We start from the raw sequence: 22,843 nt of genomic DNA on the forward strand, positions 1-22,843 counted from the left end.
AGTGTTTCTGAGGGGCATCCTGGATTTGGAACCTGCCCCCTGTCTCTGATGGTTTTGTATTATTAATATGGGCTACTGACTCCAGCTGGATGGTAAGTATCTTGAGGGCAGGGCCCCCACCTCAAGCTTCCTTGTTGATGTCACTGTGACATCACAATGTCTGCACAAATATCATTGGATGAAAGGATTCAGAGCAACTGCCACCCAGAATGTCAGTTGCCAGGGGGCTCCAACAGAACTGAGAGACGAACAGTAGGTGCCTGAGAGCTGGCCGATCTGGTCACTCTCTCCAGTGGGCCACAGGGGCCCACTTGGTGGGCAGTCTCTGCTGCCAGCTAGGGCATCTCAGCTCAGCCCAGAGCAAAGACGTGTAGGGACATAACGCTTTCCTCAAGCTTCCTTTCCCAGGTCCAAACTTAGAGGCCCAATTTTGGGCCTAGAATTCACTGAGGTTTGTGGCTGTTTGTCCAACAGTCACCATGGATCACCGAAGCCGACTACGGGGCACAGGCCTGAACCGAATCCCTGGGACTCAGTCCCGAGCCCCCCGAGTCCCATTCCCCTTCCACGTGGAACAGGAGGCCAGGGAAGGAGAAGACTGGGAGCGAGAGCCACCTCGTCAGAGGCCTCCTATCTATGAGCCACCAGAAAGTGAAGAGCTGCCAGATAATGTTATGGGTAAGGACACACCCTCCCTCGGCAGAAGGAGGCTGGCATCACCTTTTTCATCCTTTACCTCCAGGAAGCAGGGGCCGGGAGGCAGAAAGCAGAGTATACAATGGGCAGAACTAGGGTGAGGGATGAGTTTGGAAAGGGGAGATTTTCTATCTGCCACAAAAGATTGTTTCACACGGAGTAAGGATAAAATATGTGAAAGCAACTTGAAACTGAGGCTGTCTGCCATATTAGGTGTTATTTATAAAATCAGGTGTTTGCAATGTCAGTTGCTTACTGTGGGCCAGGTTCTTTGGGAAACAAAGACCTATTATTACACATTGATTTCAGCCCCAGAGAGCCCACAGTCTAGTAGAGGAAAGACAAACTTAGGATGGTTTCTGCAGGATTCAGAAAGATAACAGGTGCTTACAGAAAACAAACTTAACATGTTCTCACTTAATTGTGGGAGCTAAAAATTAAAACAATTGAACTCATAGAGATAGAGAGTAGAATGGTTACTAGAGGCTGGGAAGGGTAGTGGGGGGCTGGGGAGGAAAGTGGGGATGGTTAGTGGGTACAGAAATATAGTTAGAATGAATAAGACCTAGTATTTGATAGCACAACAGGGTGACTATAGTCAATAACAATTTAATTGTATACCCTAAAATAACTAAAAGAGTATAATTGGATTGTTTGTAACACAAATGATAAATGCTTGAGGTGATGGATAACCCATTTGCCATGATGTGATTATTACACACTGTGTGCCTGAATCAAAATATCCCATATACCCCATAAATATATATATATACATATACATATATATATACATATACCTACTATGTAGCCACAAAAAAAAAAATTTAATTTAAAAAGAAAGATAACAAGCACTTGCAGGAGGACAGAGGGCACCCTGGGATCATACAGGCTCATGCCTGTAATCCCAGCACTTTGGGAGGCCAAGCTGGGCGGATCACAATTAGCTGGGCGTGGTGGCGCGCACCTGTAATCCCAGCTACTCGGCAGGCCGAGGCAGGAGAATTGCTTGAACCTGGGAGGTGGAGGTTGCAGTGGGCCGAGATTGCGCCACTGCACTCCAGCCTGTGCGACAGAGCGAGACTCTGTCTAAAAAAAAAAAAACAAAACCTAACACAGGGTTAAGTTGCAACATTGCCTGTTTGCCCCATAGTTCCTTTCCAGCTGGAAGAGAAGAAATGGTCTAGGGATATGGCTTTTCAGGTTAGACTTTTCTTCTCCAAGTTTTCTGGGGACCTGAAAAGGGCTCCGACTCGAGAGAGGAGTCATGGCTGTTCACAAAGATCACTGCAAGGAAAAGAATAAGAAATGTCTGTTAGAGGGATAAAACGCGAGCTATTCAGAGGCAGAAAGGTTAGTTTCCCTTTTGAGGGGCGGGGGTGGCGTGGGATGAGGAGGCTTTTTGGGAGAGATGGGCGTGGAAGGATGTCTAACAAGTGCTGGCGGCGAGGGTCGTTGGCACTTCAATGGTGGGAAGACAGCCATGGGCGAAGCTTTGTGGAAGAAATAGGTGTGAAGGATGAGAAGGCCTACAACAGTGCTGAGGGCGCGAGGCCAGTCACCTGCGAAGTTTTGTGTACAAGATGGGCCCAGAAGGATGAACAGGGTCTAAAACAGTGCTGAGGGTGGGAGTGCAGAAGATCGGTCACAAGTGACGACACAAGGTGGTCTTAGTCCAGTTGGTGGACGCTCGGTGGCCTGGGCCTGCCCCCAGTGCGCAGACGCATACGCACACGGCAGGTTACAGCGGCAAGCGGGGCGGTGCCCACGGCGGGGAGATGGGTGGGGAGGGCAGGGAAAAGGCCAGGGGTTGGGTGATGGGGTAATTGTCAGAAAAAGGAACAACACTGCTGGGAGAGTTTTCTGGTAACTTTTCAAGTCTTCATTTAAATTTTTTTTTAAAAAAGCTGTCTTTGAAACAATAGATTAGGTCACTAAAAACTGCCTGTACGCCCTTGCATGCTGGCGGAAAGTAAACGTTAGACCTACCCTCCCTAAGTTTTTCCAGGACTTAAAAGAACTGCAAGTAGTGCAGATCATGGCCCCGTTCACACAAATCACTTCAAGAAAAAAAATTAGTAAATGTCTATTAGATCTTGAAACTTATTCCTGTCTATCTGGAACTTGGTAACCTCTGACCAACAACTAACTCCCCATTCCTTCCCTCTCGCCTCGCCTTCCCTACTTCCCAACCTCTGGTAAGCAGCAGGGTAAATACAGTCAATAATAATGTATATTTCAAAATGAATAAGAGTAAATTTGAAATGTCTCACCATAAAAGTCATAGGTAAACAAGGCGATGGATAAGTTAATGTGATGTAATCATCCCACATTGGATACATATTTCAAAAAATCACATTGCATCCCACGAATGTATATAATTATGATTTGTCAAGTAAATATAATTTTTAAAAACGTTAAGTGACTTTTTAAAAAGCTTATTAGAAGTATAAAATGCAAGCCATTCACAAGCATATAGGTTAGATTCCGCTTGTGAGGGGCTTGTGTGCAGTGGTGAGGCTTTGTGGAAGAGATGGACGTGGAAAGATGTCTAAAACAGCGCGGAGGTCAGGAGACCTTGCCGCTGCCTTCGCAGAGTTGGGCAACGCTCCCGGTCCTGGTCCGCCGCGGGACGCAGGCGCAAATGCATGCTTGGGATGGGGGAGGTGCGGCCGGCGCCCACGTGGCGGGGCGGGGAGCAGAGGGGGGTAGGGGGCGGAGCAGGTCTCGCGAGGCCGCGCCCCGGCTCGCGCGGGCGTCGTGCACGCGGTTGTAGCTGCCCGGCGGCGGCAGAAGCGGCGCTCGCGCCAAGGGACGTGTTTCTGCGCTCGCGTGGTCATGGAGGTGCTGCCGCTGCTAGCCGCGACAACTCCGGACCAAGGCCGCCACCGAAGGCTGCTTCTGCTGCCGCTACTGCTGTTCCTGCTGCCGGCTGGAGCTGTGCAGGGCTGGGAGACAGAGGAGAGGCCCCGGACTCGCGAAGAGGAGTGCCACTTCTACGCGGGTGGACAAGTCTACCCGGGAGAGGCATCCCGGGTATCGGTCGCCGACCACTCCCTGCACCTAAGCAAAGCGAAGAGTAGGTGGTGTCCCGCCAAAGGGTGGGAGGGGAGACTCCGGAGACACGTGTACCCCGGTTACACCCCCGGAGTCTGGGCTTGTGCGGCACCCCCTGGGCTGCCTCCGGGCCCTGGGCGGGCCTGGTTCTCTCCTAGGAGGGCGGGGAGGGGAATAAAGGGGAGTTCTAGCTGTGAAGAAAGGTATGGTTTCCACTGATCAGATTTTAGAAGAGGTAGTGGTTACCCCAAAAGCCGCAGCTGAGGGAAAGTGGGTGGCCCTAGTCCCGAGTTTGCATCGAGGATGTTGGGCATACTGAAACAGTTCCTGAAACATCTCAAAGTGCCTTCAGCACATCCCGTCTTTTTCAGGTACTATTTCAGCGAAGGAAGACATTGATAGGTTGAATAATGATTCACAAAAAGTTTGATTAAACAGAAAAGTTGCTAAACACAGTGCTCGGGAGGTCAAACATTTCATTTTTCTTTCTTCCTTTTTGTTTGCATCTTACAAAGATTATTACTGAAAGCCACCTTCCCCAAAGCCTGTGTAGTTAATGGATATTCCTTATGTTTCTCAGACACGAAGAACCTATTACAGAGTGTACTTTTGAGGGAAATGGGGGAAAAGGTTAGAAGTATGCATTTGGGTTGATGATAAACCTCGTGGCAAATTTGTGTCCTGCCAATTTGGTTTTTGATTATTTGCATTTCTGTCCAGTGTACAAAGCTAATGGCCACTTTCAGGAATGACACGTCAGACGAAGTAGATACTGTGAAAAGTTGTAGCCTGCTACATCTGGATGTTAAAATTAACCAAAAGTGAACAGTGGCTATAGATAAAGGCTGTCTCTTGCTTGCTATTCAGTAACCTGCTTTTCCTGCAGATCATTTGACATTCTGTAGGTGTGTAGTTGGTTTTTATGGGTCAGTTACAGCATGTTCCATGCCAGTATTCAGTGAAAAAAGTAATGCTTCACAATTCTGAATCCCTAGAGTTAAATGGAATGTTGTTATGACTTAGGATGGGTTGGGAGTGATAAATGAGAAAAACTGTTTTGTCCTCTTAAACATTTACAGTTCTTACTTGCTGAAAGTAAGTACTTTCAGTTAACTACTTTGGGACTTTTTTTTTTTTTTTTTTTTTTTTTTGAGATGAAGTCTCGCTCTGTCACCCAGGCACCCAGGCTGGAGTGCGGTCGCGCGATCTCGGCTCACTGCAACCTCCGCCGCCCGGGTTCAAGCGATTCTTCTGCCTCAGCCTCCCAGGTAGCTGGGACTACAGGCGCGCACCACCACACCCGGCTAATTTTTGTATTTTTAGTAGAGACGAGGTTTCACTATATTGGCCAGGCTGGTCTGGAACTCCTGACCTCATGATCCGCCTGCCTTGGCCTCCCAAAGTGCTGAGATTACAGGCGTGAGCCACGGTGCCCGGCCTACTTTGAGATTTTTAACAAAACCAGTCTTAAATTTTAAAATCAGTATTTCCAAGTCCCACTGGTTTTACTTGCCTGGGAAAGTATTTTAAATATGTCAGCCAGTTAAATGTTTACTTACATTACATATATTTTCCATAGGAAACAAATCTACTTCAAAGCTTTCCCTTTACCAGCAAAACTTAACATTTTAGTTGTTTACTACATTTCTCTGTCACATGTAGGCTTATCTAGAATTAAAGATACAAAGACTTTTGTTAGTAAAGACTATTATGGAGCCATTAAGGCCATATTTTCAAATAATTTTTAGTAATATCAAAAACTTCATAATTAATTTACTGTTTCCTTTAAGGAGAAAAAAAGGCGGGATGCAACACGTGGCAAATTTGTGTTTAAAAAAGAACGGAAAGGCCAGGTGTGGTGGCTCACGTCTATAATTTCAGCACTTTGGGAGGCCGAGGCCAGCCGATCACCTGAGGTCGGGAGTTCGAGACCAGACTGGCCAACATGGTGAAACCCCGTGTCTATTAAAAATACAAAAATTAGCCGGGTGTGATGGCGCATACCTGTAATCCCAGCTACTGGGCAGGCTGAGGCAAGAGAATACCTTGAACCCGGGAGGCGGAAGTTGCAGTGAGCCCAGATCACACCACTGCACTCCAGCCTGGGCGACAGACTGAGACTCTGTCTCAAAAAAAAAATAAATAAATAACTAAAATTAAAAAAAATAAGACTAGAAAGACATCAGAATGTTAACAGTAGTTGATGGGAGTTTATGGAGAGAGAGGATTTAAGTATTCTTTGTACTTCTCTGCATTTACCAGAATCTTTATGTTAATTACATAATTTATATTCAAGACAATTTTTGTTTTTTTAATGCAAGGGATTGCTTTGGGAATTCCATTTATAGATCTTAGCAAAGTAACTACCATTCTTAACCAAATATTTCCAAAATCAATTTTCAGAACAAAATTTATTTTTCAAATATGGTTTTCCCAGTATGCTAAAATCATTAAGGCGTGTCATTGTAATAGATCATTACAATTATTATAACCTCTCACTTGAGTAGCATTTTAAGTAATTTATTTAAAGTATATATAATTGAATACTCTTCTGCTGTCTCTATTTCTCCCTCCTGGCCTTTACCTAATCAGATCAGGATTATATATATGAGGTAGGATGCTGGCTCAAGATAAGTAATCATATGTTATATATTAATTTTTAAGAGAAATTCATGTTGTTTGTCTCTATTTTGGAGTGACCATAAATGGTGGCTGTTACAGAGAAGTATAAGCCTTACTTTCTAGGACCCTTAGCCAAACTTAGAAGCAAGCATTGACTTCAGTGTTTGTAAGGGGTCTGAAAGTATAAGTGCTATCTGAATGTGTTAACAGAGCATGAAGGTGCATTAGTATCTAAGTGTGTTGGCTAAAATTACTGTACGCCCTTACAAGAGAGCAGCATGAACTATTCAGTTTCCACTGGGTCACTTGAAACCTGTTCAAGGGAGTCTTCTTTCAAAGCCCTCTAGGAAAATGATCCCATGGTCTGGGATTTTACACTTCTGGCCTGACATATTTGTACATTCCCTCCTCATTTTGTGTAGCCTCATCTGCAGCAGGTTCTCCATGTGTATGTCAGAAGCTGGACAAACTAGTACATCTGGAAGACTGCCATTAGAGAAAATCTAATTATTTGAAATGTAAGAAGTTGACAACTTGAAGCGGGACTATAGTGAAGTATCCAGGAGGGTTTAGTGCAGGGTAGAATTTAAGGGGTCTGTGAGCATGAATAGGGGAAAAAAGTATTTATTTTCACTAACCCCCATCTGAAATTTAGTGTTTCCTTCTATTATGAATGTCAGCAACAAACTACACTATCTTCAGCAGCACTTGCTTGTACCTTTCACCAATAGAATCACTTATTTTCTTGCTACATATGGTTATCGCAGGTATCCTGAAACGCCATTTTCACTCATCATTATCTTACGTAGTTGTCAGATTACTACTAGATCTTGCAGTTTTGAAGTGTTATAGAGCACATGTATTATGATATCACCAATTTTTTAATATTTTGATAATTGCATTTAAATACAATTGGTTTCTTTTGTAATTCTATGTATTTTCCTTTTTGCATTCAATAACACTCTTTTAAGAAGTCTGTAAGCTTCACCAGACTGCCAAAGAGATCTAAAGGTAGCCCTGATTTTTAGTGATTTTCTAAAGATGTCCTTCTACCATTCCACCAACTTTCTCAGTGTTACAGAACATCATGTATTTTTCTTTCTTAGTTTCCAAGCCAGCGCCCTACTGGGAAGGAACAGCTGTGATCGATGGAGAATTTAAGGAGCTGAAGTTAACTGATTATCGTGGGAAATACTTGGTTTTTTTCTTCTACCCACTTGATTTGTAAGTAATACATGTAAATAGCTAGTAAAATCTCAGTCTTTATCAATTATTTTTCAGGAGTATCAAACAAATTATTTTGTTCAGCTCTTGGTTTTTAAAAAGGCAAGCTGAAGTAAAGAAATGTATTTAAAAAGGTAACATCTACCATATATTTCAGAGTCATAACACACCGACCTCAATACTTATGTCTACATGATTATGTTATAATGGAATAATTAGAGGAAAGCTACAATATATTCATTAAGCTATACCTACTAAGGCAAGAAAATGGACTGATAATATATTGGAAAGCATTTAATAGCAAGACCTATGCCATAATTCTTTTTACTGTATCTCTCTTGATTAGAAAATTAATTCTGTAATCCCAGCACTTTGGGAGGCCAAGGCAGGTGGATCACAAGGTCAAGAGATCGAGATCATCCTGGCCAACATGGTAAAACCCCATCTCTACTAAAAATGCAAAAATTAGCTGGGCGTGGTGGTACGCGCCTGTAGTCCCAGCTACTCGGGAGGCTAAGGCAGGAGAATTGCTTGAACCCTGGAGGCGGAGGTTGCAGTAAGCTGAGATAGTGCCACTGCACTCCAGCCTGGCGACAGCGAGACTCCATCTCAAAAAGAAAAGAAAAGAAAAAGAAAATTAAGTCATTTTCTCTAGTGATACCATGTAACTGTGGTTTTTCCATTTTTATTCTTTGCTGCATCTGTTGCTTTTCTGGGATTTGAACATTTTGCTGAAAATATTATATACTGCTTAAGGAATAAGGAATAACACCTGTGTATATGTTATGGTTATTGTGGGGTTTCTCGTCTTTTTTTTAACTCTGTGACAGTGAGGGTTTTTGTATATGGTCAGAAAGTTGACTAAAAGTAAATACCCTTACAGCTTTATTCACATTGAGGATTTAATTTTATTTTACAAAACACTATTTTGAGTGTTTTTCAAAATTCATGAAAGTGAGAAGAGACCAAAAAGAGTTATGTCAATTTTTATCTTTTATTCTCTTGGAACTTACTTTTTGGTTACAACAAATAACTATAAGTTTCCTCCTCTATCTTTGCCACTGTGCCTTTTTCCATTAGGACTAATCTGGAACTACATAGATCAAATTTAAACTTGCAGGGAGGGTATACTTAAGCTCATTTCTATAGGTTGTTTCTAGGCCAGGGATTAACAAATTTTTTCTGCTGGATTTGGCCTATTGACCTATTTGCCAACCCCCGCTCTAAGCCACATAGGAAGAATTCTCATGAAAATTATTACATTGAGACTAAAGTTATGAGTCTGCATAATATATAATCTTTTAAATGATAAGAACTTGCTTCTTTCTAATCAACTCATATTGTGACTTGATTTTTTTAAGTATAGCTTAATTTCTAATAGAAACCAGAAGTAGAAATTTCAGTAGACATAAAAAATGACAGGCCTTCTAAATTCATGTTGTTATAAAACCAGAAGTTTAACATGTATGTTAAATATATACGACTAACACCCTGAATTTGGAAATTAGTCTCATGTAGCAGAAAAATATGTTCTGTGTTTCTCCACTGTTATTCATAACTCCATAACGGGTAAGAGATAGTTAATTGGAGCATGTTGTTAGCAATGGTCTTCTGGGACAAGGAGCTAAGATAGCCTCTTCCTGTTTTCATGTAATGCTGGACTGTGCCTGGTTAGAGAAGGAAGAATTCTGGGGCATTTGCCACAGCCTACAAGGAGGAAAGTTACAAACGTAACCCTTCAGTTTCCTGCCAAAACTTTTTCTGTCTTCACTAAGAAGTTGGTCAAATGTATCTCTAGGTAGCATTCCTTGAAATAAGAAGAAAGACAGAGGCTGGGTGCAGTGGCTCACGCCTGTAATCCCAGCACTTTGGGAGGCCAACATGGGCGGATCACCTGAGGTCAGGAGTTCTAGACCAGCCTGGCCAACAAGGTGAAACCCCGTCTCTACTGAAAATACAAACAAAATTACCCGGGCGTGGTGGTGGGCGTTTGTAGTCCCAGTTACTCAGCAGGCTGAGGCAGGAGAATTGCTTGAACCCGGGAGGCGGAGGTTGCAGTGAGCTGAGATCGCGCCACTGCACTCCAGCCTGGGTGACAGAGTGAGACCCTGCCACAAAAAAAAAAAAAAATAAAGGAAGGCTGAGACTGACCATTCCTACCCTTTAGAAAATATTAAAAATACATTTTATAGCCCAGGTTTCCAGGGACATCATCCGAGATTAGAACTGTCTACTTGGACATGACAGTGCTGTACCTGAATAACTGAAACATGTTAAAATCCTGTATTGGTATCTGGTAGGAACTTGTGCCCTAACTAAGTCTATGTTTTTCAAACTTTCTTGACCATGTCTCACAGTAGGAAATACATTTTTCGTTGTCAGCCAGTACACAGGCACATATATATACGGTAACATTCCATCTGGATGCACCAGCACAGCCATGCTTCTTAAAATACCGAAAAACCCTCATCATGTGGTAAATAGCCACTTCCCTTTCCTCGCCAACTAGTTAGTCCTCCTGCCTGATCCCTTTCAGAAACCTCCAGAACTAAAGCCAGCTTTGAGTTAAGACTGTTAAATATTTTGAATATCATCACCGTTGAAGACAAACATATATATGTATTTGTATATATAAATATGTGTTTCATAATTTACCCTTACTATGTATGATAGAGTCTCCTGTTTTCTATTCGATTTCACTTTTTAAAAATATTGTTTGGAACTCAGTTAATTTAAGGAGTCCCTACCACAGTTTGAAAAAATGCCACCCTAGTAATATTCTCTAAACATGGCCTGACAACATGAGGGTATTAAGGTATAAAATCCCTGGCTGCACAGGACTGGTAGACAAGGTGGAAGAGGACCTTATCGAGAAAGGAGGGGTGGGGGTACTGGAAAGCATTGCCTCCTCTCCAAAATACACATAGATGCATCTAGTTCATAGGGTTGGTATAGGAATATTAAAAAAACATAGTGAAATGACATAAAATTTGTATAGATCCTTTGAAAGCTATGAAATACTATATAAATAAAAGGTATTATTAAATAAAAGTAATAAAATGAGGGGTGGCTATTGCTATAAGGGAGAAGGGAACATTGGTTGACTACTGATCTATTAAGTTGTAATAAGAAAGTTTATTGAGATGCAGTTGGGAACTCTGTAATATGTTTCTTTCTTAAATATTTGATTAAATGACAGTCTTTTAGACTACTCCATTTTGAAAAGGTTCAAATATAAAATTGTTCTTAATGTGCATTTTTATTATTAAAGGTATTTGTAAAAATTGTCATTTGAAAGTTTAGGTATATGCTTATTTGGAGAATACTGAATTTTTTTTTTTTTTTTTTTTTTTTTACCTTTCAGCACATTTGTGTGTCCAACTGAAATTATCGCTTTTGGCGACAGACTTGAAGAATTCAGATCTATAAATACTGAAGTGGTAGCATGCTCTGTTGATTCACAGTTTACCCATTTGGCCTGGTCAGTATCTTACACTTATATTCGTAGAAAAAAAAGAATGGATTTACTCTTAAAGCATGGACAGATAACTCTTGATATGATATAAGAATATAGTGATTTATGAGACAATTCAGGAATAGCTTTATCTAAGAGTAATACATGTAACTACACATTTTCCAGGTTAAAAAAAGAAGAGTAATATCAGCTGCTATAGTAAAAATGCTTAAGGATTTTATAGGACATTTCAAAATAAGGGGAAAAGTTAAATGCAATAGATGTGATTTCTATAGCGAAAACCACTGAATTATATGCTTATGATAAATTGGGTTACCATAATCTGGAGGAAAAAAATCTTTAAAATATGCCATTTCTCTGTTACACAGTTATATAGTCAAACTCAGCTTTTACAATTTTGAAGAAACAATACTTTTTAAAAATTAATTTTAAAAAATGTTTAAAAATTCATTAATCATAAAAAGATGTTTTACCTAAATTCGTTATAAAGAATTGCAAATTAAAATGACAAGAGATGCCAATTTTCCCTGTCTGGTTGGCCAAGATTTAAAAGATTGAAAAAATGTATCCACTGTGGACAAAAATTGAAGAAACGGCACTCACACACAGCTGTTTAGCATTTCTGGAGAGCAGTTGGGCAACATGTCTCAAAATTGGAAATTTACATGTTAATATGAGTTTTTATAGTGTCCACAGTCTTGTGCAGAAAACTTTGTGCACAATAAAGACCATTCAGAATTGGGCCGGGCACCGTGGCTCATGCCTCTAATCCCAGCACTTTGGGAGGCCGAGGCAGGCAGATCACCTGAGGTCGGGAGTTCGAGACCAGCCTGACCAACATGGAGAAACCCCGTCTCTACTAAAAATACAAAATTAGCCAGGCGTGGTAGCAGGTGCCTGTAATGCCAGCAACTCAGGAGTCTGAGGCAGGAGAATCACTTGAACCCAGGAGATGGAGGTTGCAGTGAGCCGAGGTCACGCCATTGCACTCCAGCCTGGGCAACTGGGCAACGAGAGTGAAACTCCATCTCAAAAAAAAAACGATTCAGAACTATTGGTTTTAAAACATAATATTCAATTTATTAAAGTTACAAATTTGAAACACGAGCTTTTTTCATTTATAATCTGTGTGTGTATAACAAATTTTCATTGCTTGGTGAGCTACAATTTAATTAATTGCATTTCCCTAAGAAATTAATTCCCATAAGTATTTTTAAATGCAGTTATATATTTAATATATTTGAATTCCTTAAGTATCTCAATTTTCAGACAAACCTTCCCAAATACTTAAGTAGTTCTAATATGCCAAATTCTCTTAAACATTATAAATAACTTAACATATAAATATGTACTGATTATTTCTTAATATAAAAATATTAAAATAGCCTGGCATGGTGGCTCACGCCTATAATCCCAGCACTTTGGGAGGTCAAAGCAGGAGAATCACTTTAACCCAGGAGTTCAAGACCAGCCTGGGCAACATAGTGAGACCCCATCTATACAAAAAATAAAAAAAATTAGCCAGGTCTGGTGGTGCATGCCTGTGGTCCCAGCTACTCGGGAGCCTGAGATGGAAAGATGACCTGAGCCTAGGTGGTCGAGGCTGTAGTGAGCCAAGATCATACCACTGCACTCCAGCCTGGGCAATAGAGTGAGATCCTGTCTCAAAAAAAAACAAAAATTAAAATATAGGCTTAATTTGCTTCATCATTTCCTTTAAAAAAAGGAAAGACAGGGTCTTACTATGTTGCCCAGGCTGGAGTGCAGTGGCACTATCAATCATAGCTCCCTCAGCCTTGAACTCCTGGGCTCCAACAATCCTTCTACCTCCCCAAATAGTTGGGACTGCAAGCTTGCACCACCATACCTATTTTAATTTTTATTTTTGTAGAGATGGAGTCTTGCCATGTTGCCCGGGCTGTGCTTCATCACTTCTGTAGTAATTCTAAATCTTCCGAGGATTAAAATGCATATCCACTAAGGAAAAAGTTATGTCATCCCAAATAATTTGGGATTGCTTTCCCAAGGAAATTTGGGGATACATTCTCAGCCTGATAGGGTTCACATCAACCGGAGATTTCTACTTGGGTGTCAGAACTGGGGCTCCAGATATCTAGAGCAATGTCATTTTGTTTTCTATCTGCTGTGTCAGTACCCTCCTGTTAGAGCATCAGCCCATGTCTCCTGGTTTCAAGTTACAGAATACAGATTGAGCGTCCCTAACCTGAAATCCACAGTGTTCCAAAGTTCAAAATTTGAGTGCTGACATGATGCTCAAAGGAAATGCTCAGTGAAGCATTTCAGAGTTCAGATTAGGGATGTTCAGCCAGTAAGTATGCAGATATACCAAAATCGGAAAAAATCCTAAATCCAAAACACTTCTGGTCCCAAGCACTTCCGATAAGGGATACTCAACCTGTAGTGAAGACTGATGCATCTGATACTATAACTAACTTCCTTCACTGCTTCAAGTGGACTTTGCATTTGTCTCTCAGAATATTAAAATGTCATCCATTTGTATCCTGCCTGTCTGTTCAAGGCTTTATCTTATGATCACACTACTAAGGTTATGCTTATGATACTACGTATCTTTTGATCTATCAGTTTCACTTTCAGAAATCAATTAGACAAGTGTATAAAAGTAAGAATACAAGGATGTTTTCAGCAGTGTTTATAAAGCAAAAAAAGTAAATGGTTTAAATCTTCATCATGGAATTAAGTAAAATACAGTAAAGATGTTCCTGACTTATGATGGTTTGACGTATAATTTTTCAACTTTACAGTGGGTTTATGGGATAGTAAATACATTTTTAGCTAATGATATTTTCAATTTATGATGTGTTTATCAAGACACAGCCCCAGCCGGGCACAGTGGCCTGTAATCCCAGCACTTTGGGAGGCCGAGGTGGGCGGATCACCTGAGGTCAAGAGTTTGAGACCAGCCTGGCCAACATGGTGAAACCCCGTCTCTATTAAAAATACAAAAAATAGCTGGGCGTGGTGGCGGGTGCCTATAATCCCAGCTACTTACAAGGTTGAGGCAGGAGAATCACTTGAACCTGGGAGGCAGAGGTTGCAGTAAGCCAAGATCGTGCCATTGCACTCCAGCCTGGGTGACAGAGCAAGACTCCATCTCAAAAAAAAAAGAAACAACCCCATCTTAAGTCAAGGAGTATCTGTGTATCCATACATTAAAAATGTGTTATAGGCCAGGCACGGTGGCTCACGCCTGTAATCCCAGCACTTTGGGAGGCCAAGCCGGGTGGATCACCTGAGGTCAGGAGTTCGAGACCAGCCTGGCCAACATGGTAAATCCCTGACTCTACTAAAACTGCAAAAATCAGCCAGGTGTGGTGGCACACGCCTGTAATGCCAGCTACTTGGGAGGCTGAGGCAGGAGAATCGCTTGAACCTGGGAGGCAGAGGTTGCAGTGAACCGAGATCATGCTGCTGCACTCCAGCCTGGGCGACAGAGCAAGACTCCATCTCAGAAAAAACAAAAATGTGTTGTAGGCTGAGCACAATGGCTCACGGCTATAATCCCAGCACTTTGGGAGGGTGAAGCAGGAGGATTGCTTGAAGCCAGGAGTTCGAGACCAGCCTGGGTAACAAAGCCACACCCCATCTCTACGAAAAAGTGTTTAAAACATTAGCCCAGTGTGATGGTGCACACCTGTAGTCCCAGCTTCTCAGGGGGCTGAGGCAAGAGGATCGCTTGAGCCTAGAAGTTTTAGCCTACGCTGAGCTATGATCACGTCACTGCCCTGCAGCCTGGGAGACAGAGCAAGAGCAAGACCCTGTCTCAAAAACATAAAATAAAAATGTGTTGTGTATATATATTTTTAATGTTTAAAGGATATGAATATATTAAATGGGAAAAGCAAGAAAATAGTATATTAGCCTGTTGTTGTTAGTGAAAGAATGTGTGTATTTCACGTGTGTGCGTGTGCATGTATAGAGAAAGAGTGCTGTTTTAATATATGCCGTTTACTTAGCTCTGAGAGGTAAGCGTTCTGTTTGTTACAGGATTAATACCCCTCGAAGACAAGGAGGACTTGGGCCAATAAGGATTCCACTTCTTTCAGATTTGACCCATCAGATCTCAAAGGACTATGGTGTATACCTAGAGGACTCAGGCCACACTCTTAGGTACCTTTCAGTGGTTTTATATTATGACAAATCCAAGCGTGTTTATAATCCTCCTTGAAATAGATGTTATTTATGAAATAGAAGAACAAATTTTGATCAAGAAATATAATTTTGAAGCCAGGCACAGTAGCTCAAGCCTGTAATCCTGGCACTTTGGGAGGCCACGGTGGGCAGATTACTTGAGGTCAGGAGTTTGAGACCAGCCTGGCCAACATGGTGAAACCCTGTCTCTACCAAAAAATACAAAAATTACCCGGGCATGGTGGCATATGCCTGTAGTCCCAGCTACTCGGGAGGCTGAGGTGGGAGAATTGCTTGAACCTGGGAGGCGGAGGTTTCAGTGAGCCCAGATCATGCCACTGCACTCCAGCCTGGGCGACAGAGTGAAAAATAATAATAATTGGCTGGGCATGGTGGCTCACGCCTGTAATCCCAGCACTTTGGGAGGCCGAGGGGGGCGGATCATGATGTCAAGATATCGAGACTATCCTGGCCAACCAACATGGTGAAACCCCATCTTTACAAAAAATACAAAAATTAGCTGGGCATAGTGGCACACGCCTGTAGTCCCAGCTACTCGGGAGGCTGAGGCAGGAGAATCGCTCAAACCGGGAGGCGGAGGTTGCGGTGAGGCGAGATCACGCCACCGCACTCCAGCCCAGGCGACAGAGCAAGACTCCATCTCAAAAAAAAAAAGAAAGAAAGAAAAATATTACTTTGTTCTATTAGTCTTTAAACTACTAAACTTAAACTGTTAGTTTATATTACCCTGATTAAACTATGTTAGCATCATAGACTTTTAGAGCTGGAAGATTATTTAGAGGTCTTTCACCCACCCTGTCATCTTACAGATAAAAGAGACAGATTCATAGAGTTCCGTGATCTTAGCCAAAGTTATATAATAATTTAACTGCAGAGCCCAGACTTAAATCCAGGTCCCCCAACTCCTTGTCCATTTCTTTTTCCTTTTTTGCAACCTGACTCCAGTAATGTTTTTTTCTAAATACAAGTGTCATACTACTTAGCAAACCTGTGTCTTTGGAGTAGGAAAAATTAAGGAAATATTTTACCCAGACGCTCTCACTGGGTTACTTGAGCTAACAAACATTAATAGAATTCTTTGAAAAGGGGGCAATTTTAGTGTGAAACAGTTGTAATTTGGTTGTATTGATTTGCTTTGTAGTGCCAATAGTTTTTCTTGAATGTTTTATGTGAAAGTGTCAGTATTTTATAATCCTGTGTTTTTTTATAACAACTTTATTGGAATATAGTTCACATATAATACAATACCCATTTAAAGAATACAATTCAGCTGGGCATGGTAGTTCATGCCTGTAATCCCAGCACTTTGGGAGACCTAGGTGGGAGGATCCCTTGAGCCCAGGAGTTTGAGACTAGTCTGGGCAACATAACAAGACCCTTGTCTTCTACAAAAAAAAAAATAAATTTTTTTTATTAGATTAGGCCGTTGTGGTGGCACATTCCTGTAGTCGCAGCCTACTCAAGAGGCTGAGATAAGAGGATCGCTAGAGCCTCGAAGTTCAAGGTGGCAATGATCTATGATCACACCACTGCACTCTAGCCTAGGTAACAAGAGTGAGACCCTGTCTCTAAAAAGATAATTAAAATTAAAAATAAAGAATACATAGCCGGGCGCGGTGGCTCACGCCTGTAATCCCAGCACTTTGGGAGGCCAAGGCAGGCGGATCACGAGGTCAGGAGATCGAGACCATCCTGGCTAACACGGTGAAACCCCGTCTCTACTAAAAAAATAGAAAAAATTAGCCAGGCGTGGTGGCGGGTGCCTGTAGTCCCAGCTACTCGGGAAGCTGAGGCAGGAGAATGGCGAGAACCCCGGGGGGCGGAGCCTGCAGTGAGCCGAGATCGCACCACTGCACTTCAGCCTGGGCGACAGCGAGACTCCGTCTCAAAAAAAATAAATAAATAAAGAATACATTTCAGTGGTTTTTGTGTATTCACAGAGTTGTGCAACCATCACCACAATTTTAGAATGTTTTCATGCTCCAAAAAACCCCATACACATTAGCAGTCACTCCCTGTTTCCCCTAACCCACTTCCCCCGGCTTTAGGCAACCACAAATCTACTTTATGTCTCTATAGTTGCCTATTCTGGACATTTCATATAAATGGAATCCTACAATATGTGCTTTTATGACTAGCCTCTTTCACGCAGCATAATGTTCTCAAGGTTCATTGTATTGTATCATGTATTGCTACCAGTAGTTTCCCCTCTTTTGTACTTGCTAAGTATTTAATGTTTTCTGCTTTCATAAAATCTGTTACTAAGTTAATTTCCAAGAATAAATATGCCCCAAAAAAGACTGAGGCAGTTTTAAAATGTGGAATCATTTGAACATTAACCAAGTAAAATTATCTAACATTAGCTATATTATTTGACCTGAGCCAGTAGTTTCTTTTTAAAAATTTTTTTTTAAGGCCGGGCATGGTGGCTCACGCCTGTAATCCCAGCACTTTGGGAGGCCGAGGCAGGTAGATTGCTCGAGTCCAGCAGTTTGAGACTAGCCTGGGCAACATGGCGAAACCCTGTTTCTACAAAAAAATACAAAAATTAGCTGGGCATGGTGGCACACACCTGTAGTCCCAGCTACTCAGTAGGCTGTGGCAAGAGGATCACTTGAGCCCAAGAGGTTGAGGCTGCAGTGAGCCGAGATCATGCCACTGCACTTCAGCCTGGGCAACAGAGTGAGATCCTGTTTGAAAACAAATAAAAAATTTATTATTTATTTTCAAAATAATACATGCACATATGCATATAGTTTTTAAAGGTCAGATTATCGTGAACAACTGTAAATACTCTGGTACATTTCTTAGCCAAAAACAAATTTTTAAAGCTGCAGTTTTACAGTGATAATTCCAAATTATACATTAGATTGAGGGAGGGATGTCCACACACGTGTGTGTACGTGTGTGTGTGTGTGTGTGTGTATACCATTGGAGGAGGTAGGTAGTGTGGTGTTTGTTCTGTATAGCATCCTTCTGTGTGCATGGTATAGGAATTCACAATACATAAATGAGAAGAAATGGCCTCATCTCTACCATTCTTCTGTTTGTTACAGAGGTCTCTTCATTATTGATGACAAAGGAATCCTAAGACAAATTACTCTGAATGATCTTCCTGTGGGTAGATCAGTGGATGAGACACTACGTTTGGTTCAAGCATTCCAGTACACTGACAAACACGGAGAAGGTACCTCTCCCTTCTAACCTTTTGATTTTTTAGTTTGAAAGATAGCATAATTAGTTAGGTTTCTTATCGTAAAAGTAATCTGGATATTTCCAAAGTTTTCTGATTATTTACAAATTATTAGCAGATCCTTTTAACAGACCAAATTATAATTTACAGTGCTTTAACGAAATATCAGGCCAGGCATGGTGGCTCATGCCTGAAATCCCAGCATTTTGGGAGGCCAAGGTAGGAGGATTGCTTGAGCTCAGGAATTCAAGACCAGCCTGGGCAACCCAGTGAAACCTCACCTCTACTAAAAATAAAAAAAAATAAAAAAAATAAAAAAAAAAAAAATATATATATATATATATAAACTAATATATTCTGCTTACTAAATGAGATGCAAAAATATTCACTATTTGCATAGTCCTTTTTGATAAACTCAAAGACAAAAGTTTCTGCTACTGCAATTTTTAAAATTATGTTTCTGCAAGCTTAGAATGTGTCAATCTGGCAACATTTAGTGATGTAGTTTTCATTTGCCTCTTTGCATTATTGAATTTAGCCTTTTAAATAATCCTTGATCACTTCTCTGCCTTTCAGCTAAGATGAAGTATAGTAATGTAATCTCTGGGCTTATTCAGTATCACATTTGTAATCTACAAGTTCATCGTTTTGCTAAAATAGAACACATTATATATTCCTTTTAAAAATGTCACTGAGTCAGGATGCATTCTAATGTCTCTTTTGACAAACAGTGAATCATGTCATCAGTACAAAGTACTGCAGGATACATGGCAAACAAGCATACTGGAAGTTTATGTAAATTTGGAGGAATTTTTGCCATGCCCAGGCCTTTCAGCTCACCAGATTCCCAAACTTTCCAACTGTATTAGAGGGGCAATCAATTTGATTTCTTATATTTTAAATGTAACTAAACATAATTGGTAAAAATGAAAATAGATTAGCTGCCTGCTTATGAGCTCCATGACTAAAATTCCTTGGTGTCAACAGGAGGCTAATAGAAGTCATGTGCTTGGTGGTCTGGAAATGTTCTTATTAGTATATTCTATTCAGTTTCATATAGAAACAGAAAAAGTCAGTTGCTGAAGGTAACTGAATTCTGTTTTTAAAATGTCTTCTGCCTCTTTTTGTTTCTTTTAGTCTGCCCTGCTGGCTGGAAACCTGGTAGTGAAACAGTAAGTATATATATATTTTTTTATGTTGAGTTGATGGTTAGAGTTAAAAAAAATAGAAAAAAATGCTGGCCGGGCACGGTGGCTCACGCCTGTAATCCCAGCACTTTGGGAGGCTGAGGCGGGCAGATCACGAGGTCAGAAGATGGAGACCATCCTGGCTAACGTGGTGAAATCCGTCTCTACCAAAATACAAAAAAAAAAAAAAAAATTAGCCGGGCATGGTGGTGGGTGCCTGTAGTCCCAGCTACTTGGGAGGCTGAGGCAGGAGAATGGCGTGAACCCGGGAGGTGGAGGTTGCAGTGAGCCGAGATCATGCCACTGCACTCCATGCTGGGCGACAGAGCAAGACTCCTTCTCAAAAAAAAAAAAAAAAAAAAAATGATAACCTTAGAATAATCTTCCCTTGTTACTAGAACTGTCTTGATTTTGTAAATGAAGTAAACATTGCTAAGCAGAAATCAGAGTACAGACATTCTTTGGCCTGTAGGAAGAGTAGCTGAAACCGGAGAAAGCAGAATATGGGGCGTGATGCTGTGAATTTTAAAGCCAGGTATACAGATAAATACACCATTCGAGAAAAAAAAAGTAGGGCAGAGTGGAGACTTGGTAGAATAATTCAGAGGTCTTACAGGTCATGTATCGAATTTCTTCCTGTATTGCGGACAAAGAAAACAGTCACAAGCAAAACCTTTCTATGCACAGTAAGAGGTTTTGAGAAAATCTAGCTCAATTAATACTGAAGATAATGATTCTCTCCTTGTCATGAAGAAAGAAAAGATTGAAACACGTATATTCTTTCATTTAGGAGGCTGTATAATTTTTTTTTTTCTTTTTTGAGACAGAGTCTTGCTCTGTCGCCCAGACTGGAGTGCAGTGGCATGATCTGGGCTCACTGCAACCTCCACCTCCAGGGTTCATGCAATTCTCATGCCTCAGCCCCCTAAGTAGCTGGGACTACAAGCCTGCACCACCACACCCAGCTAATTTTTGTATTTTTTGGTAGAGACAGGGTTTCACCATGTTGGCCAGGCTGGTCTCAAACTCCTGACCTCAAGCGATCCACCCACCTCAGCCTCCCAAAGTGCTGGGATTACAGGCATGAGGCACCGCACCTGGCCCAACCAACCTATTTATAAAAGCATTTATTACCACAACCTAAAATTAGAATTAGGATATAACTCCAAGGGCAGGGACTTTGGCTGTGTTGTTCACTAATAAATACTGCCTATCATAATACTTTGAATAGTTTCCATATAGTGAGTCTGTTGAAAGAATGTCCAAACACATAAATATATACAACTATTATTTGTCAATCAATCAAAAATAAAATTAAAAAGAATGACCACCACAGTATGTGATAACACGTATGCATTTTTCTGGAGGGAGAATCCATAGTTTTCACCAGATTCTCAGAGATTTGTGACCCCCAAAAGTTAATCATGTAAATAGTCAACATGTTTTCCGAAATGTCCGGTACTCATCCTATAATACCTTTCAGAGTGAAATCGTACTTCTTGGGAGCTCTCACTGATCTCTGGGAACTTGGACACCTAGCACATGCCTGTGATTGGAGATGATGTTTTCATCAGTCACAGAGGGTTTTGCTGCACCTCCAGGGGGAAGTGCCCCCTACCTTGAAGATGTGTCTGAAATGCTTTTTAAGGCTTCTTAAGCTGCTGCTTAAGCCAGCAGCTTCTGATTCATATTTCTTTCTATAAGCCTCATAATCAACAAATGTAAACTAATGTGACTGATTTATACTTTAAGGTACCTAGTGGTCAAAGTACCTTTAATGTGTAATTTCAAATCCCCTTTGAGATCCATCAGATTAACATAGAGATGAGTAAGTTTGCTATTGTAACATTAACTTTGACCTCAAAGGCAAAACTGTTTTGCAAACCCATCAGAAATTGATTCAGAATCAGTCCATTACAAAAGTTACAATAAGTTATTTTTATATATATAAAGATAGATGTACTTTACCTATAACTAGCAAATAACATAATGTGAGGTCAAATTATATTGGAAATTTTTTTTAAGTCTAACAGGTTTCTAAGGCTGTGATGCTCTTAGAGGGAACACAACAGTATTCATTAACTATTGACAGTAGTGCTTGATGTATTTGAGTTTGGGTTTTTTTTTTTGTTTTTTTTTTTTTACTTTGCAGCTTGAGATTTAAAAGTTGTATTCTGGACTTTAGTAAGCCCTTAGTGAACACCTGCCTCCTTTTCAGATAATTGTGGCATACCATCATTTTAGCAGCATGATTTTAAAAGTACATTAACATCTGTAGCCATGCTCTCTAAATGTGTTTGACTTAATTAGATCAAACCTGAAGATACCATGAAAGCCTGGTGGCCAAGAGAAGAGCTGTAAGTAAGTTTTGGGGTGCTTGAGTACAGATGTTAATTTATTCACACAAAATAAAAATATTTGTCTTTTGGAATAGCCGAAATTAGTAGGCAGGACAAATCTCATTTTTTCCTAAATATACAATCTGATATACAAAAATAATTTTTAGTCAAGGCATGGGCAACTAATGTCAGACTACTCATTATGTACTTTGGCTTTAAAATGAATAATTTCCTTTTTTTGTTTTGTTTTAACAGATAATCCCAGATCCAGCTGGAAAGCTGAAGTATTTCGATAAACTGAATTGAGAAATACTTCTTCAAGTTATGATGCTTGAAAGTTCTCAATAAAGTTCACGGTTTCATTACCACATTGTGTTGCAGTAGTAATTTCTTGGAGAATATAAAAATCCACATCAAAGTCCAAAGATATTTAGCATTAGCGTTAGACACTGATGCCAAAAGACAAGCAGTTATTCTCTGTCTTTCCAAAGGAAGAAATGGGAGATTGAATCAAACTGAGTAATAGCAATAATGACATTTACGGGGTACATGCCATGTGCCAGGCATTGTGTTAACCAGGTTAGGGGCATTATTTAATCCTCACAGCAACTCATTGAGTTCTTTATTTTACAGATGAGGAAACTGAAGTGCAGGTAGATTACTTACCCAAAGTCACATAGCTAGCTAGCAAAGGCAAAATCCGACCTTGCACCCAGACAGGCTAATTCTAGTTTCTGAGCTCTTAACACTCCACTGTGGCTCACCTCTCCATACCTTTGAGGGTAGCGGTAAAGAACGGGTTGTGAGCACACTCACCTTCCACAGTAATAGGAATAGCTGGCCCCATGGCCCACTGCTCTGT

At 40.9% G+C, this 22,843-nt stretch overlaps 1 protein-coding gene across 3 annotated transcripts; it reads left to right on the top strand.

Moving 5' to 3' along the window:
• The first annotated feature begins 237 nt into the window (after nt 1–237).
• PRDX4 (peroxiredoxin 4) lies at nt 238–22,349 on the top strand. Of its 3 annotated transcripts, none has more exons than XM_031005948.3 (7): nt 238–678; nt 7,479–7,596; nt 10,961–11,077; nt 15,098–15,220; nt 18,319–18,449; nt 19,593–19,627; nt 22,237–22,349. In XM_031005948.3, exons 1-7 carry the CDS (start codon nt 480–482, stop codon nt 22,285–22,287), a joined length of 774 nt encoding a protein of 257 aa, XP_030861808.1. In that variant the 5' UTR covers nt 238–479; the 3' UTR covers nt 22,288–22,349. The 3 variants fall into 3 exon arrangements, with proteins under 3 accessions (XP_030861808.1, XP_030861806.2, XP_055232355.1); XM_031005946.3 differs by lacking the exon at nt 238–678 and adding an exon at nt 3,394–3,772; XM_055376380.2 differs by lacking the exons at nt 238–678; nt 22,237–22,349 and adding exons at nt 3,447–3,772; nt 21,953–22,018.
• Nucleotides 22,350–22,843: the final 494 nt, after the last annotated feature.

The sequence above is a fragment of the Gorilla gorilla genome, chromosome X, assembly GCF_029281585.2.
Source record: "Gorilla gorilla gorilla isolate KB3781 chromosome X, NHGRI_mGorGor1-v2.1_pri, whole genome shotgun sequence".
In the NCBI taxonomy this organism is placed as follows: domain Eukaryota; kingdom Metazoa; phylum Chordata; class Mammalia; order Primates; family Hominidae; genus Gorilla; species Gorilla gorilla.

What these genes read in the sequence shown, in the direction of transcription:
- PRDX4 (XM_031005946.3), top strand. Translation starts at nt 3,532, where the DNA reads ATGGAGGTGCTGCCGCTGCTAGCCGCGACAACTCCGGACCAAGGCCGC. An exon ending in TTCTTCTACCCACTTGATTT is followed by an intron (nt 7,597 to 10,960) that starts GTAAGTAATACA and finishes TTTACCTTTCAG; the next exon opens with CACATTTGTGTGTCCAACTG. An exon ending in CAGTTTACCCATTTGGCCTG is followed by an intron (nt 11,078 to 15,097) that starts GTCAGTATCTTA and finishes TGTTTGTTACAG; the next exon opens with GATTAATACCCCTCGAAGAC.